The sequence below is a fragment of the Rhamphochromis longiceps genome, linkage group LG16 (assembly GCF_057381845.1).
Source record: "Rhamphochromis longiceps isolate RC_006_pf linkage group LG16, R_longiceps_female_GT1.1, whole genome shotgun sequence".
Lineage (NCBI taxonomy): Eukaryota > Metazoa > Chordata > Actinopteri > Cichliformes > Cichlidae > Rhamphochromis > Rhamphochromis longiceps.
The window spans coordinates 33,444,279-33,462,250 of NC_140572.1; the positions used below are offsets into that span (position 1 = coordinate 33,444,279).

Consider the following 17,972-nt stretch of genomic DNA (forward strand, 5'->3'; position numbering starts at 1 on the left):
CTGGCTCCCATAGACTCTTATTTTAAAATGTCAATCAAACATAGGAGTGAAACAGAAACCCTAAAAGGATGACTCCTTGAAGTGATGAAGGCAGGTTGAAGAGGATTAGATAAAAGCTTTGAGGACCTTCTCGCTGTGATTGAGTATTGTCAGATACAGGCTGGCTCCCATAGACTCTTATTTTAAAATAGAGAAGCAAACATGTTATTATAGCTATGGATGGTTTCTCCCTTCACATCTTCACATATGAAAATAATTCTGACCTATGTGTACACTCTATTTCTACACAGTGCTGTGCAAAAGTCCAATTTTTTTATAAGTTGCTTCCAAAGAACCAGAATTAATCATTTCTGAGAAGTGTGTGTTTGATAAGTTCCTTAACACTAATCTATGAGTCATTCAAGTGGAAAGAAAAGCTCCTAACTCGGGGATGAACCAGTGTTGTGTCAACAAATAAAAGGCAACCTGGCAAAGAACCAATTTAAAATAAACATATCATTTGTTCCCCCCCTTTTTTTTTTCAAATCTACAAAAAACCCAAAAGATAAGTTTGAAAGACAAAAATTGTATTTTCTGCCAATGCAGTAAAAGCATACCAGGACAGAAAAACAGTGGAAAACTATCAGTCATGGATTGGGCTCCAAGTCCAGACCTCAACATTATTGAAGAAACCCGGAGAACTAGAAGACTAGTTAAAGGAATTAAAACAAAGCTTCCTAAACAGTTCAGACTGTGCTGAAGAATAAAAGGTGGTTATACCAAATATTGACTTTTAGTCTAGTTAGAACTCTACAAACTTTTTTTTTTTTTTTTTACCTTGTATACCGTTTCCATCTTTCTCCACCAAAATATAAAACATTTACATTTGTAACAAAGTAACTTTTTCAGCATTTCATAAATAACGAGGAAGGGAAAAAAATATCTAATTTAGCAGGCAATAGTCAAATAAAAAAAAAAAACAACTTTTTCTCCCCTCTGGGTTTGTTTTTCTTCGTTGCTTGTTTGGTAAATAATAAGAGAGGAAAACAATGTTTAACATGAAAAGTTCTGTTTTGTATTCATTGTAAACAGTTTGTTTTCAGTCTTCTTTTTTTCTTTCTAAACTATATCCACAAATTCTCCATTAAAATATTTTGAATAAAAAAAACAAAACAAAACAACTTTTAAACTTTTTTTCACTCGTAACGTCCAGCAGGGGGCGACTCCTCTGGCTGCAAAAATAAAGAAGTTGGGTTGTATGGACGTCTATGGGAAAGTAAACTCATCAGAAAAGTATATATTCACACTTACAGCTGTCATGCTTCGTACAGCATGATTCTTGTTTTGTAAATCATGGACACATAAGAGTCAAAGATAACCCAGGGTCTGCTTTACCTTACCAGTGCAGTGTGTTGTTTACTTGTCAAAAAACAAAAAAAAAACAAAAACACCCCCCCCCCCAAAAAAAAAAAACCCAAGATGTCAGCAATGAAAATGTCACATCTGGTTAAAATTTACACAACTGAATAAATACACCCTCAAATGCAGATATTTAAAAGATATTTTTTAATAGTGCACCGAAGTATGAAAACAAGAGTTGCAAAATAAGACTATTCAAGAGCTTAGGTTGGTATAAGGTTAGCCTTCATTTAGGTTGTATAACATCCTCAGCATCAAAGACACTTTAAAGACAAAGATAACGCTCAGACAGTAAAGACAAAACAAAGAACCTGAGAAAGAAAATCAGCACTCCACGAGCACCATGATAAGACAGAAATAATCAACGCTTTTCAGGAACCATAGACTCTCAGTGTTCAAACCTGAAGTCGTGGCTGAAAGATGGGACTGACTGATTGGCAAAAAACACAGAAAGTGCAATAATTTTTCTGTCACTTAAAGTGCTCAACTCGTTAATTCACCCTCACAGAACGGCTATTACCTCCTCCACTCGAAACGCTCAGTCAGAGACGAGTGCAGGGAAAAAAAAAAAAAAAAAAAAAAAAAAAAAAAACAACACCATGAAGATGCACATATTTAAAAGGATGAGGGGAACAACATCAGCAGCTCAATTCCATCGGTAGTGCTGACATGACCAACACTGAGGCTGATGACAGAACAACACGGCTCCTTCTTGTCACATAAAATCACAAGCACAGTAAATATTTTTTCTTCACTTAAGATGTAAAATAAAATCACACACAGTCCAGTTCAGGTGGTGAAATATCAGCGAGTTTTGGCTGCAGAGCGAAAGCTTCCTGTGGCGGCAGTCGTTCCAGAAGACACGGATATAAAATATGAATCTTTAGTGGTCATTTGTAGGTCAAAAATAAAACAGTTCCATGTACATGTTTCACTGTGTACACTATTTACAAACCTTTTTAACAAAGGAAACTGCAGACAACTGTTTTTATTGCACGAAGGCGATCACAAAGTTCGGTGACTCCAGTCTGGTTTGATTTCGGTTGATCTCCCCTTCAAGGTAGTTTCCTCAGGAAACACTGGACCTCTTCTAACACAACTATAAGCCAAGAACACTCCTTTAGTATCCAGCTCTGACTGCGTACTTTCACTTCTGTGTATCCATTAGTGTGCCTGTTTGTTCCAGGGTGCCAAACCTGGCCAGTAGGTGGCACTGCGAGAGAAGATTGTGCTCTTAAACGACCTGAGTGTCACTGTGAACACCCCAACTTTAAAAAAAAAAAAAACAAAAAAAAAACTAACTAACCTGACAGACGAACTTAAAGTGATGAGAGAAAGAGTAAAGGCAAACGTGCCAAATGCTGCTGTTCTTTCATTGTCCACTGGAGCCCCTGGACGCAACCTCCAAACCTTTCTTGTGCTGTTTGAGGCTTCTGGAGCATTTTAATGCAGTTACCTCATTAATTATAAGGCTTTCTGAGAGTTGCAGTCGGTCCAAGAAGTTAATGCATCAGTTGAGTGAAGTTCTAGTGTAACCGAAAAAGCTTTGGCTTTCGATTCCTCCTGTTTTCCCGCAGCGTGTTTCAAAAGACTGATAAGTTCCTGTTCCGTACTGCTCAAAGTCACTGCAAGCTGATGAGGAGGGCAGGAAGTCAGACACAGGAACAGCTTAAATTTAAAAATAAAAGATTATGGAGTCGTTAAACGCTCCCAGTGTGACTTGAAGCCGTGCAAAGGACGGAAGAAAACAGTGTCATGGACACGTATCCGACAGATTCCTCGGGTAAGGCTTCAAAATGGGTGACATCACCGTGGCTACGTTGATGAATTCCTTGTGTGTAACCCTGTAGATGCAACTCTGTGCCCTACCTGGGACGATGTGATCTAACAACCGTGTAAACTGTCCCAAAATCAAATGCAAACAATCAAAACAGGAGGAACGTCCAAGGAGTCGGGGTGCTGGAAGAGGTCCAGAGTTTCACTCAGAGACGACCTTAAAGGGGAGATGAGCTCAATCCAAACTTGACGTGGGTTTTTATTTTTAGGAGCAGAACTTTTTTTGAAGGCTTTCTATCCCATTTGGAGCTCGTGTTTAGAATCCAGCACTGAGAAAACAAGACGTGGTGCTGTCCTGTTCGGCTGTAGTGTTGTCTGTCTAGTGTTTATAAAGTGGAGACACAGAGGTCGCTCTGACTACCCGAGCCGCCCCCGCTGGGTACCAGGAGCTCGTCCGTGTCCAGCGTTTCCAGTTCTGCCAGATCTCTGGTCGTGAAAACAACTCAACAACAGTTATGCGTCACAGGAACCATTTGGAAATAATAAACAACACTTTGTGTCCAATAGATTGTCATTTCTTAGGATCCTTCAGTAGACCAAAAGGAAGTCTTCTCCCATATTAACGGTTTAATTTGGCAATATCACTGATAATGAAGCCCTGCATCTTGAGTGACGTACCGTTTCTTTCTTTTAGACAGAAAATAAGCAAAAATGAGGAAATCTTTAGTCTGTAGTGTTGGATGGAAGCGTGATGATAAAACCGAGCTTCCAGAACTAAATCTGAACACTGTAGAAAATAAATAAGATGTAATGGGAGGCACTGGGGGTACGTTCAATGTCTCTGAAAGCTTCCCGATTGTCAGTTCAGCCAGATCCACGATGGCCGCCCTGCAAGAGAGAAGAAAAAAATGTTGTCAGAGACAAAAACTGTGCGCTTACAGAAACTCAACATAACAAAAACCTCCTATTTTAATAGGAAACGCTTTCACTGCCAGGCTTCAAGAAAACAAAACACAAGACAAAAAGAAGACGTTTTATACCAGCAGTGATCACACCTCAGCCTGCTGAAGCAACACTGATTAAACACGCCTTGAAGGTCATCAGTTACAGTAGTTTACCTGAAATATCCCACCTGCACAGGTTGTAAGACCCCTTTACATTTGTGGATCAACACTGTGTGTCCTCTTATATTATTTGAATATTTTTCCTTATTATCATACTTGCATTGAATAAATTATCCAAGTAAGTAAAATATAAAACACTTTGCCCGTGTTGTTGGAAGGTGGCGTTGTCTGAGAATACAAGAGTTTGTGGCACTGTTACATGATGAGCTGATACTTGATCTGTAATGAAATAGTAAGATCAGCATTTATTATTGGGTGACAGTCCTGTTAGAAACTGCACGCTGAGGTCAGATCCCCTCAGCTCTGCTGCGAAATCGAATCATAGCTCCACTAAAGCAATGACCAGAGACAAGTGACTTCTATCTAAAATATTTAGGCTGGACGTCGGACAGATGTTCAAGGCAAATGGCTAACTCTGGTAAATATTATCGGCTTGTTTAGGGAACAAACCTGTCACAGGATTTTGCATTAAAGTGGAAGTTTTTTTTAGGCTGCCAAGCTCAAAGCAAAGTGTGGACATATTATAATGTGTTTTTGAGGATGAGACGTGAAATGAAATAACATCTATTCCTTATGGTTTCCTTTTCTTTTATTCCCTTTGCCTTCAAACTACACTGAGGACAGAAAAAAAAAATGTGGAAAACCGAAACAATGAGCTAAAAAGAGACTAAAAATCCAATACGTTTCTATTTGGATTTCTCATTGTCGGTTTTCACACTGCAGAGGAAATTTAGGTTAGAAGTAACTATGAAGGACCAAAACTGCCAAAATCCAAACTAAATAAATGTCTGAAAAGAACAATAATACACCAGTAAATCCTCCAAAAATATCTTTATCAAAATCATTTATGACACAGATTACTACTATTTTAATTTCCCTCTGTATTTCATTAACTTTATTTTAATTCCCCTATTTATGTAATTTCCAACACATTAATTAATACTAGGGTTTCTTCTTCTAAAAAGAAATCCTACCTTCCAGTACCATTTTCAGATTATTGTTATACATTTTTGCCTTAGTTTGTTCCTTACTTTTATTGGCGATAAATAAAATAAAATACAAAATTAACTTAAACACTTAAATCTAAGAGAAATGCCAGGAATAAATTGTTCTATTAAATGGGGAAAATAGTGAAGTTTAGGACAAAACATGCAAAATATGTTTATTAATCTGTCACAACTGAATTGAATTTTAAATTTAATTGAATTTGGTCTCTTTAATACAATATTAATACTGCTGGTGAATTATATTTTATGCTAGTGCATTTTGTGGCAATACATAATTAATTAATAATAATTGTGGCCATAAGTTATATTAAGAATTCTAAATGTTAAAAGAAGAAAATTAAATTCATATTTTAATTAAATATCCAAAGAAAATACGAAATTAAATTAAAGAACATTAAATAAATATAGAAGACAAACATAATTTTCAAAAGCAATTGTGTTTTTAATCAAATTACTTTAAGTTTTTTTTATTTTTTTGAACACTTTAGGGGCTAGACAAAATAAAATTAGTTTACTTGCTTTAATTAAAAAGCAAATAAGGATCAAGGGAAAAAATAATACAAAAATATATACTACATGTACAAAATAGAAAATTAAATAGGTAATTGTATATTAAGAGTATTTATTTGTAACATTTGCGCTGATTTAATGGAATATTTATTTTGCTATTGCTGAATGAGCGAGTCTCTTATTTGTTTTTGTTTATTCACATTTTAACTTGGACAGTTTCGGTCCTCCGTATCCTGCAGCACCATCAGTCAGAGTACACAAATGACTACTTTTGATTTGTTATTCTTTCAGTCTAAGATTGACTCTAGCAGCCTTTCACAAACACAAATACAGACGTAAACAGCGCACAAACCAAGACCAGAAAAGGTCGAGTGGGATTTACATTTTGTTTGACTGCCGGATCACGAGCAGAAGCTTCCTTCGCCGGGGGAGACGGTGTGGAGGGGAATAAGGCTTTCACACTGCTCGCTGTCATCTGGCAGCCTGCGGATGGAGAAAACAGGATGTCAATCATCATCACAGTCGTCATCCTGACAACCATCATTATTATTATAATCACCGCTAACCAAAAAGCAGAAGAGCGCTGTGCAGAGAGGTTAGTCAGTGAAGCATGTACAGCTGATTACAGACTTAACTTAGCAAGACTGCAAGCCACAAATGGACTGCATTATCCAAAGTGTGTGTCAGAGTGAAGGTCAATCCATTTTTAATAGGTCACACACCACAGACGCACAACAACAACTCACTTTCTTTTTACAAACTTAAAAGCTTTGACTTCTTAAAAACACCAGGCGTGTGATGACTCACTTCCTGCACAGGCTTCAGAGTACATTAGCTTTGCCTGCTCTCAGGTGTGTGCACAGCTACAACTTCCATCTGCCTTTTACAAACACACAAGCCATTAAGCAGCTTTTTGCAGCTGCATCACAAATGACACAGCCGCTACATTTGGAGCCTCACTGTACACAAATAAAAGTGGATAATACAGACAATTTGTGCCCATAAAGTCCAAAAAGACTCATTTGTTTCAAATGATGTGCTCTATTTTTGCTTTGTTTTTTCATTTCACTGATGTTCATTTGCTTAAATAAGAGTTTGAACAAACGCGGTATTGAGAAATTAAAATGCATTTGGCTCTAGTCAAAGTGTAATTACATTTATGGTTATTCATCCCAAAAATAAAAAATAAAAAAATACAAATAAAAGCAAAATTCTGCTCAAATTTACTTATTTTCCCAATATTCCACCAGCCTGTAAGTTTTTTGTTTTATATATTTTGGTCATTCTTACAATCACCAAACAATTACACTCACTACCTATCAAGTTATCAAGCATGTGGTTGCACTAACTTGTCACATCTCAAAGCACTAAGATGACGACGGAGAAAAGGCTCCTGTCAAGCTGGGTGGGCACGTCCATCTTTTACGTACAGTCTGTGTTCCGGAGCCAACCTTATAAGAGGAGTTTCAGTTTTCTACACTTCCTGACTTGGTTTTCCAGCCCCGGAGCATAACTCCTAATCCTAATTTAGCTGTTATCATATCTGAGATTATTGTCACAATCCATGAACAGAGTTGCTGCTGATAGGAACGGCTTTCAGCAGCATTTCCTCTTTTCATGCACCGTGGCTCACCAATGGAGGCCTTAAAAGAAGAAAAACCCTCTGATGATAAATGTTTATAGTCTCGTACCTCTGAATGCGATGCTTCCTGCAGATGAAGGCGTAAACCCTCCTCAGCCCCACCAGCACTGGGTCCCAGTTGTTGTAGTGACATAAAAGTGTGGCGATGAAGAAGGAGAGGAAGACAGGGACCGCTCCGGCAAAAAACAACCATGAGAAACGCACCTGTCGACACACACACATATGAGGGGAAACTAATTTAACACAATCCGTGCCATTAAAGGTGTGGTGTGGAGTGTTTTCCATGCATTAAACATTTTATTCTGTGATTAAAGGACCCTTATAAGAATGAATCACAAAGAGTTAGTTAAAATAGATAAAAGTACTTTAAGTAAACCCATTCGGAGTCATTTAGATACAATTTTGACAGTTTTCTTGCTGATTTCACACAAAACCAACAAAATTACGTACAATTTTATCTCAAACTCTCACCTTCTGCATGCAAATGTCAGCCATAATGGAAAGTGGGATGGTGAGGCTCAATGCCAGAGTCCCAATTAGAGAAGATGTGAGGAAACAGCCCCTGAGGACACAAAGACTCGTCACTAAAAATCACCACTTCTCTGAAAGCTATACATTATTCAAACACAACTCCTCGTGGCCTTCATGGTAGTGTGAACGTTGATGATTTGGTGTCACTATCGTGACCTGATACAAAATGTAACCCAGCTCACCAGAGCCAGAGGAACTCGGACAGAACGGTGCCGATGAGGCCGTTTATGAGGATGTACGTCCACACGAGTTTGCTGGGGAGCTCAAAGGCCTCGAAGCCGGTGTAGTGGAGCAGGAGGAAGCCAGGCCACAGCAGCAGCAGGTTGAACAGACCCACAAACCCTGAGAGACGCACAGCACACCCCAATTTAGACAACTTCATGGAGTGAGACTACAGAGGTGACCGCTGAGCCTTTAAAACAAACACTTCTCCTACCAAAGAACATTGGGATGTCGAGCTTATCCTCCCGATCCACTCGCCGCTTGATCATTACGATATAGACGGCATAGAGCATCGCCCCAGCCAGCGACCACAGGGAACCTTCATAGAAATACAAATCATTACATTAGATGTGTTTTTTTTGTATTACACCAACAGACTAGGAACAAGGTGATGCCTGTACGAGGCCTCTGTGATAAAGAAAAAGTTGGAAATCACTGACCGATGACTCCTTTCCCATCCGAGATGTCCATGCTGGAGAGACTCACGAGGGCAACGCCTCCCATGCTAAACAAGAGAGGCACTGAATTAATCTCACAATTAAAAACGAACATGTTAAAAATAGAAAACGCAGAGAGAGAAAATATAACACAGCTACAATGCTCAGATTTTCTGAAAAACACAAAACTGTAGAAAGAAATGAATAATGTGATGATTTTCTTAATCAGGTGCAGCACAGGGTTTAATCAGCAGTAGGATCAAACAGTCAGTCTCTCTGAAGGAAAACAATCTGCCTCTAACCGAGCGGAAACAAAGATGGTTGAGAAAGAGGGGGGGGAAAAAAAAAAAAAAAAAAAAAAAAAAAAAAAAAATCACACTATGAAATAAAACCAGTGAATCTGAGAGCACAGCCAGTGAAGAGCTGGCTGTGCTCTCAGTATCATGCAAAAGTCTTGAACCACCCTTCATTTTTTATTTTACTTCCAAGAAGCCAGATGGTTTTCAGCATCAGTTCTCCAGCTGTCTGAAGGTCTTTCAAAGCATTTCCTTCGACATTGACTTCCTTTTCGCTCACATTCACTCCAGTTCTTATACCTGACCATTCTATGTCTAATCAATGTCTATTAACCTGTTTTAGGTCAAACCTTTAGGTCTAATTAATGCAACTCTTGAACCAGTTGCACACTCAAAAATTCCAACAGTTTCTGAAAGTGTCAACTCTGTGCTTTTTCAGCGATATATACGGTAATCCCAGGCAGGGCAGCACATCCAAATCACGGCAAATAACAGTAAAAAGCAAAAACTTTTTTTTTTCTTTTTTAAAACTACTGTAAAAATATCTGTTTTCTGTAGAGCTCAGTCAGTCTTCGTCTTTGAAGGTTCCGATTTTACGGTAGTTACAGAACTTGGAAGAAAAACATGGCAAAACGCCTGTCTGACGTCAGAGACAGGTTAGGCTTCAGAGGGTTAAAAGTTCCACAAAAGAATACTAAATACCAAGTTCTTGTTCAATCTGCCAGTTTATGTGTCTGTGATGCTAAACTAGCATCCTCTGAATGAAGTGTGTTGAGCAGGTTGTTCGATGCTAGAAATGAAAAAACAGAACTTTTTGGATAAATAAATGCAGTCTGAATGTTTAAAATAAATAAATAAATCAGCTCTGACTGCATTTTTTTTTTTTTTTTGAAAGTGAAAACGAGTAAATTTTATTCATTTTACTTCAGAGGCCAAACTTTAAAAAATAAAATGAAAAAATAATTTGAAGCAGAGCTTGAAGATTTCCATGAATCCAGTAGAGCTGGATGGAAAAGGTGCAGCCGGAAGACCAGATTATGAAATCTATGTGTTTTGGTTTGTGCAAAACACAAACAAGCTAAGAAAAGAAGAGCTACATCTCCTCCAGCAGAGATGACAGCTTATGACTTTTATTTGTTTTGAATCAGCTGCTTAGGAATATGAAGTTAACAATACCCAATAAGAAAGGAGCTGAATTTATGATCTGAAATACTCCTGAATGAACTAGACCCGGTGGTTTCAAACATATGGTCCGAGAGCCACAAACAGCCCACCAAATGGGCCATTCGGCCAAATGTAAAAGGAAGGTGGTTTTTAACTGTATTTTTATCAGTTTTACAGCCTTCTTATTGACAAAGTAAGTTTGTAATAGATAGAGGACAGAAACTGAGGTGTTTTTTAATTAAATAAGAGGTCTCCCACAATGCTTTTTCTCACCCTCCGCGTGATCCGGCCTTACCTCAGAGCCACGGCTAAGAGCTTGGAAAGGGTGAAGCGGTCGCTGCTGTTGCTGGGAAATATGGCTGCCAAGATGAGTGTAAACAGACCTGAAGAGGAAAAGGAGACATTCAGAAACGATTTAATGCAATGATCCATCATCTTTGAGATGTTAGTGCTGTAATGTACACGGAGAGAGAGAGTGATGGAGTTACCTGAGGTGGAAGATAAAATGTTGACGATTGCAACCTGCGTGTCGGACAGAGCTTCCTGGTAGGACAGGTTAGCCAGGAACCACTGTGAGACAAACAAAAACAACGATGAGGCCTGTGATAAAACACAGTTTAATTTGCCTCATAAATCCAGCTCTGATAGAAAGTCGGGAACTCCAACTCCTCTCACTGCTGCTCACCACAAAGCAGAAGAAGAAGCTGATTTTGGCCACGTCAGTGATGGTCAGCTTGCCCACGGTGCGCAGCATGGCCTCGTGGTCCTTGGCAGCGGGGTAGGACATGCGCGACAGCTTGGCCTCCAGGGCCTGAGTGGAGGGCAGCTGGCGCACCTCCATGATGTTACTGAAACGCACCCGCTGCTTTTTGGATGCTGGGAATAAAGAGACAAGACGTATCTTTAAAGGCTTTAATGTTTACTGCTGGACACACCTAGTTAGGCTCTAAAGCTGCCTCCATCAAAAGCAGTTACCCTCTTGGTGCAGCAATACGTATAATACTGTGTCTTCTCCACACTTTGACCCTACGATCTATCTGCTGTAGGCAGAATCTGGACTCATCACTGAACATGTTCAGGTTCTAATGCACATGTTACAGACATCACCGCAAATGGGCTTAATGGTGAAGGGCAATCCTGGCTGCCTTATGAGACCAGAGCCTGGCTGTGTGCAGTCTGACCTGGCTTGTCTGGGTAGAGAGTCATCGGCCATATCGTCCTGCAGACCTTGACTGCAAACATGTAAAAGACTGCCCTTGGTTCCTACGTGCTGACAGAATGAGGAAACGGTCTTCTTGTGTTGTCTGACTGGAACGCCAACTTTGCAACCCATCTCTCTCAATTTGGAGAAGATACTGGTGCTCACTCCAAATAATGCTGTAACTTGGTTTTGTGGAAAACCAGCATGAAGTTGTCCTATAGCATTGGCCATGTCCAGATCAGTAAAAGGTTCTGCTAATCAGGAGCCAATCAGGCAGCTGTGGAGTACCAGTAGCTTTAAAAAAAGTGACTGGCAGAATAAGCCATTTGTTATTGGCAGAGAACTTGGTTTTTTTTCCACGAGCACAACCCACATACTTAACTCTGCTGCTCAATCCACAATGTGGCAGAGAAATAAACAGGCTTTCCAACAGTATGAGATTCATTACCAAGAAACATTGTTACAAGAAAGAAAGAAACAAACCGCCTTACTTTTTATGCTAATTTTATGTGTGAGGTTTTTTTCTTTTCAAAGTTTGACAAAATTTGTCTCATTCAATGTGTAACATGGTGTTTGAGTTTATTTCCAAAACAATCCTGTCATCTTTTTGGCATTTAATCATTCAAGGTTCATTAATATTTATTTTTAATCACCCTGGATTCCCTCTGGATTCTTCAAAATTATCTCCTCACACGTCGCTCTGAGCGCTTCCCAGAATGTTTTAATTTCATAAAAAACATCACTTCCAGCTTCAGGTGCCACAAACATAAACACAGGAAACGAAATCTCAGTAGAAACACCAAAAAAACCATCACCGTTTACCTTGTCACAGCTTCCCATCACAGCAGTTAAGACACATGATTGCTTTTTATGCTCATCTTCATTCGTTTGTGAAGGCGAGCATAAAAAAAAAAAAAATCATTGTTTCTTAACTGCTCTATCAAACAGACAATTTGAGCATAATTTAGTTTTGTTAGTCACTGAAAGCAAAGGTCTGAGGGACACAACGTTTTCTTATATTTGCACAGCTCAGCACTGCCCTCTGTTGGTCAGAAGTTTTAACTCCTAATCAGTCACGTCTGGGTGAAAGCTTCAGAAGCAGGGATGCATTTTTAATGAATGACACAAACATCAGTACTCACAGGATTCACAGTCTCCCATTAAACAGCTCGAGTGCTCGGTGGGGATGTCCTGGAACTTCACAGGGACGTACAGAGGCTCACTCTGCAAAGGTGTGACAGAAAGCCAGCTTAGGTACAGGTGCAGGAAGATTTACTCGTGTGCAGTACACCTGCAGTAATAAACTACGTACCAGACAGTTGTTCACAGTGGAGTCAGTGGTGCAGGGTGTGAAGTAGGCTTCAGCATCAGCAAACTGCAGAAAGGTGCAAATCAAACATCAAAGAAGTCAAAAGCAGAAGATGTCAGACTGATCTTCAGCTTCGTAACAGGAAAATTATATCATTCTATAACTTTTAGTTAATTATCGTCATTTTTGTTCATGAACACAAAGAATGACAAACATAAATGGAGATAAAGTTAGAGCATAGAGCATTTGGCAGGTTTGCAGCAGACAGTGGATATAATGGACAAAAGAGTTGAAACAAGGACAACCACAGAGAAGATTCATGGTTGTGATGGAGGAGGACATGCAGAGGGTTGGCATGTCAGAGGAGAATCCGAGGGATAGAGTGAAATGGAGGCTGAAGGTTTACTGTGATGAGCCCACAAGGGAGCAGACGCAGGGGGTCTTGCCTGTATTTTCTGATCTTTTCCTTTGTGAAATGCTAAACTTTTTGTGCTGCTTTCTGAGGTAAACATGAAAGAAAAATACTGGCGAAATCCAATGCTACGCCTCAGCTCACCTCACAAGATTTTCAGAAAAACTGACCTCTGACCCTGACCTCGAGGTTGAAGTCACTGAGAATTGTCTGAGATTTGTAGTAGAAGCACCTGTGGTATCAATTTGAAACCCCTACGTAACCTCCTTCTCGAGTTATTGCATCAACAAAGTTGGGTGTCTCCCTGGAAGAGTTTAAAGCTCTTATAAAGACTTATGTTGATGTTCCTAAGCCTTTATTTTGCCTCCTGTCTGTTTGCGTTGTCTGACACAGTCATATGAGCTTGCCAAGCAGGTCTCAGTTTACAGAGAGATTTAAATCTAAAAGGGCGTCCTGGTCAAATAAAGTTAAAAATAAGTACAATTCTGTTTTTTATAAACCCCTACTCTACAAACATACAGGCGGAACTCACCCCCTGAATAAACATGTTCAAAGGGTCAGTTCCCCCTGAGCAGAATGTTTGCCTCACTGACTCGTGTTACGATGAAGAGCAGCGAGCACAGCAACATTTACACTGATGAGAGTTTTAACAAGAAAAGAGCTCAACAGACACCTGTCACCATTAGAAAAGTAAAAGCATGAAAAACAGCCCTTAAATGTGCGCTGAAAGTGTCCACTTACGAAGGCGGACCGGCGGCGTTTCAGGGTGCCCGTGCACTGCTGCCTCCACGGCCGCCACAGCAGGAAGCCCAGCAGGTACAGCACGAACATGGACGTCTTGGCGAAGGTGCTGAAGAAGGGCTTGTTATAGTCCTGTCGCTTGAAAATGTACTGCAGAAGGAGTTGTTTCATAAACTTAATTTCAAAGGTTGAAACTCACAATTTAAAAATATTTAACTGCAGTTTTTCCTCATGAGATGTGAAGGAAGAGCATCACAGTCAGGTAAAGTTACTCCAGCACCATCTGGTGTATCTGCGCCTCGTTTTAAAGCGGGCCTATTCTGCTTTTTTCTGCTTTCTGGGTCACATTAAACATGGTCACCGTTTTATTAAGCCTTTTCAGTGTTTGGCTCCAACATCACAGGCATGGAGATCAGACTTACCGAGGTCAGCTCGGAGGAGGCGACCCAGATAACATCCACCAGCAGGAGTATCACCACCCCCAGAGCCATCCGTCTCCGCTGGGCTGCAGAGCTACCCTGAGAGCTCATCCGGTTCATGATGAACACCCACTCCATCGGGACGGTGAGAGGAGAAATTCAGAAACTGCCTGGCTGATGACAACATCAGAAGACAGACAGAAGACTGTGAGCTCCGAGGTTGACCAACTATAAACTTCCCAACTATTTACCTTAGATTTTTTTTCTACTTTAAAGCTGATGAACCTGTTCTAAACCTGTTTAAAAAGCTGCCATTCAACATTTTAATCACTAAAAACATCTAAAAAGTTATGAAACCACACAACGAGAGACTTCAGTCTAACATATCAACCAAAACCTCAATTTTGAATGTGGCTAATCTAGTGTGGAGTCTTTTAATCTGGAAGTGGAAGTTAGACAGACAATGCAAGACATAAACAAACCTTCAGAAAACTTTTGCCCAAACAATAAGTGTGTTAGTGTCTGTAAGTTTGCCTGCAGCCAAATGTTTAATGGAGTAAGGTTATCTTTTTACCACTTCAACACCCACCTGGTCGCTGCCAATAAGTAAACTGTGAATTTTAGCCAGTCTCTTTGAAGGTCAACTCAGATTCTTTGTTTCAGCCAGTTTAAGTTGAGACTCGCAGTTAAACACCTGCAAAAAAACAAACAAATGTCCATGATAACATATTTATCTCTATCCCCTATATTTGGTGACCTCTGTTTCCTTAATGATGAGTTTGACAAGTCAGTTTATTTCAATAAAGATGAGGTTTGATGACCATTAGAATAGTTTGTGTAGCTGCACAGGCAGAGACCAGCCTCACTAACTTTTGATTCAAACCCAGTTATTTTGTTATATAAAAAGTCTGAAATATGACACAAACCAATCAATTCAGAAAAGAACTTCGAGGGTTGCTTCTAGTCAACTTTCAAAGGGTAAAGAGTTAAACGCTGCACAGAGAGCAGACCATGGATCTGTATGAAGAAAAGGAAAATATAAACTTGAGGCTACAGTCCCACAAACTCTGACACAAATCCTCTTCCTGATGAGGACGTGAGCATCTGTTAACCAGCCCAAAGAACACCTCATAGAAAAATGCTGCGATGGAAATAAAGGCTGCATATCTGAATGCTCATCGCTGCCTCTGTTAACTGCTGAACGATGAGCTTTGGGTGTTTGTGAGGGGTCTGCAGACACTGAGCTTTAACAATTCACTACTGTCTTCGTGCTAACATGCTTATCATGCACTTTACAGTAATCATGTCAAAATTAAAATGCTTAACTCTTCTCTAATATTTTACAAATTTAAAGACTTTGTGAAATATCATTATTCTTAGTTTATATTATTTACTTATTGTTTCATATGTGGGTTACTGAGTGGTGGTGTGGGGAAATAAATCATACGACAGACAAATACCAGTCACTTTTAAAATGAGGGATAACAAATACAAATTAAGAGAAAATAAAATTTTTGAAAAATATGAAATGTCGCGGTGTACCCCTTAAACTTTGGAGTTAAACCATGGATGCATTGTCCAGCAGACCGTAACTTAAATACTAAGAGTTCACCTACAGCTCGATGTGACATGAAAGCTTTATTACTTCTTCTTTTTTGTTGTGAGTGTGTTTTAGTCTGAGGTTAGAGATGTAGTTGATCTAATTTTACTTATTTGTTGTCTCTGAAACTCTCTTTTTAACCTACTGTGTAACCTGAGGTGCACCTTCTTAGAAACGTAACTACACGTCAGGTCAAAGCAGTACACAACTACCGTTATTGGCCTGTTCAGTGCCACTGATTACTCTTGGGCATTTCCAGCCACTTAACAATTATTGTCTCAATATAAGGACTAATAATCATAGCATCAATATAAGGACTCGCAAATCTCAGCAAATTCCTGGAGGGAGACTGCTCAATATACTGGACGACATCAGGGAATGTTCAAAGACTTGGAAAAACAAACAAAAGCATTTTGTTTGTTTCTATTGACCGGAGAACATGTACAACACCAGGACACACAAGGTAATTAACACGTAATCCACTGATACAAGCACAAATGCCAACAATGACATTGGCCAATTACACGTTACATCATAGGTGCTACAAACACTCCCTGCAGATATCTAACTCAAGCCTTACCAGTAACACTTTTTGTGATCTAACTACTAATTTTGACCTCACAAATTTATTTTCTTTCACATGTCATATTTTATTTTACTGAGAAACTCTACTTTGATTAACTTGAAGTGATCAAATTGATGGCAACTTGACTTAAGTTTCTGAAGACACTAAGTCTCATCTGAGAGGCAACTTGAGTTCAGAAAGCTGAGAGGAAGGCCTGTGCATTTACCCACTAGAGGGGCTGTTACCTTGGAGGACGTTGTTGACCCATCCTGACTTTATGAGACTCGTTAAGGTCGCACTAGACAAGTTGTGAATGGAGAATCTCTTGCTTTAAAAGGTGGCTGGTGGACAGGCCACCAACGCTACTCTGTGATGGTCTCCTTCACTGAACAGATAGACTTAAGATGACTGAGAACCTACACAGACTTTGTTTAATATTCTACCTGTTGTGTACCATATGTGAATTTCACCACATATATGGTCAATAAAATCCACACTGTGTTGAAATGAAGCGAACCATATGTTATAACAGGGCTTTTTACTACCATCGAAACACCATACGGAGGGATAGATTTCGGTAAAATGGTGCTCATGGCTCCATTTTCAGACAGTAGGAGACTATGTGTAAATAAACTTTGTTCTGCTTGTTTTTCAACTGTCAGTGGGCATGCCCCGAACTTTAAAAAACACACTTCAGAAAACTTTTAAACGATTACTAATGAAAGACATTAGTCTTCACTTACCTGAGCTTTAAATCCAACTATCTGCCAGCTAGCTACGCGTAGTACATCCAGAGAGCGTTGGCAGTAACTCTTTAAGGTACGAACAGGTAAGCTGCTGGAAACACGACCTCCTCAAAGCTAGCCACTCACGGCTTTTAAGCTAGCTAATTTATTACCTGTTAAATTCTGACAGTCTGGAGGTCGACAGGTGTCCCGACGCTTTACTTTATAACTTATCTGGACATCTACTCCAGTTCATTGCCCACAGCTCAGGCTGAAGTCCACTTATTCAGTGTACCGCCGTCGCAGGTGTGCTGCGTTTAGCTGCTTGTTTACCTATTAGCATTCTAAGCGCTAACTGGCTTTATTGAAAAATGAAAAAGAAACAATAGTAAAATAAGATTTTTTTTTACCCGAATGTGAGAGTTTAGTTTGCGCCATTATTTAAGCGTCATCCCATATGCTCCGGAAATCCTGACAAAAATCACAGCTTTGACCGATAAAAATAGTCACCAGCCCAGCGGTTGTAAACATTAGCTCAGCCTCCTGTCAGGTGACATCACTTAACGGTGCAAGGAATTCTGGGGTATGAAGTCTTAAGGGGAAAATTTTGTTTTTTCATACGGTATTTATAAACTCTCATTTTCTTGGTTATTTGTTATAGATGGGTGTTTTCACCTTTGAAAATGTCTTTTTGGAAATTAAATTGAGCAAATTAATTCAATTTTACCTCGGGCTGTGGAGAAAACATCATTTACAAACACAAATAAAAATAGGAGCTTCAAAGAGGTGGTGCTCTGTAGTCTCTACTGCTCAGCCACAGGCGAGAAACCATTTGTGTCATTGCACTATACAAATACAATCATTATGCATACTTCTTACTAATTTATACATAC

At 39.5% G+C, this 17,972-nt stretch overlaps 1 protein-coding gene across 3 annotated transcripts; it reads right to left on the reverse strand.

The window, feature by feature from the left end:
- Window positions 1–1,963: 1,963 nt before the first annotated feature.
- On the reverse strand, window positions 1,964–17,623 carry LOC146651513 (solute carrier family 35 member F5-like). 3 transcript variants are annotated; one of them, XM_085385137.1, is made up of 16 exons: window positions 17,490–17,623; window positions 14,779–14,883; window positions 14,193–14,359; window positions 13,771–13,920; window positions 12,621–12,683; window positions 12,451–12,532; window positions 10,793–10,983; window positions 10,596–10,677; window positions 10,403–10,490; window positions 8,651–8,715; window positions 8,425–8,529; window positions 8,171–8,330; window positions 7,929–8,019; window positions 7,507–7,661; window positions 6,198–6,298; window positions 1,964–4,062 (listed from the first exon to the last, which is right to left on the reverse strand). In XM_085385137.1, exons 3-15 carry the CDS (start codon window positions 14,325–14,327, stop codon window positions 6,217–6,219), a joined length of 1,449 nt encoding a protein of 482 aa, XP_085241263.1. In that variant the 5' UTR covers window positions 14,328–14,359; window positions 14,779–14,883; window positions 17,490–17,623; the 3' UTR covers window positions 1,964–4,062; window positions 6,198–6,216. The 3 variants fall into 3 exon arrangements, with proteins under 3 accessions (XP_085241263.1, XP_085241261.1, XP_085241262.1); XM_085385135.1 differs by having other exon boundaries at window positions 14,193–14,363; XM_085385136.1 differs by lacking the exon at window positions 17,490–17,623 and adding an exon at window positions 17,098–17,481 and having other exon boundaries at window positions 14,193–14,363.
- Between the last annotated feature and the right edge of the window lie 349 nt (window positions 17,624–17,972).

Coding starts and splice junctions, on each gene's coding strand:
- LOC146651513 (XM_085385137.1), bottom strand. CDS start 14,327: ATGGAGTGGGTGTTCATCATGAACCGGATGAGCTCTCAGGGTAGCTCT. Junction 8,331..8,424: donor CGACATCCCAATGTTCTTTG/GTAGGAGAAGTG, acceptor TGCGTCTCTCAG/GGTTTGTGGGTCTGTTCAAC. Junction 6,299..7,506: donor AGGAAGCATCGCATTCAGAG/GTACGAGACTAT, acceptor CTCCATCCGCAG/GCTGCCAGATGACAGCGAGC.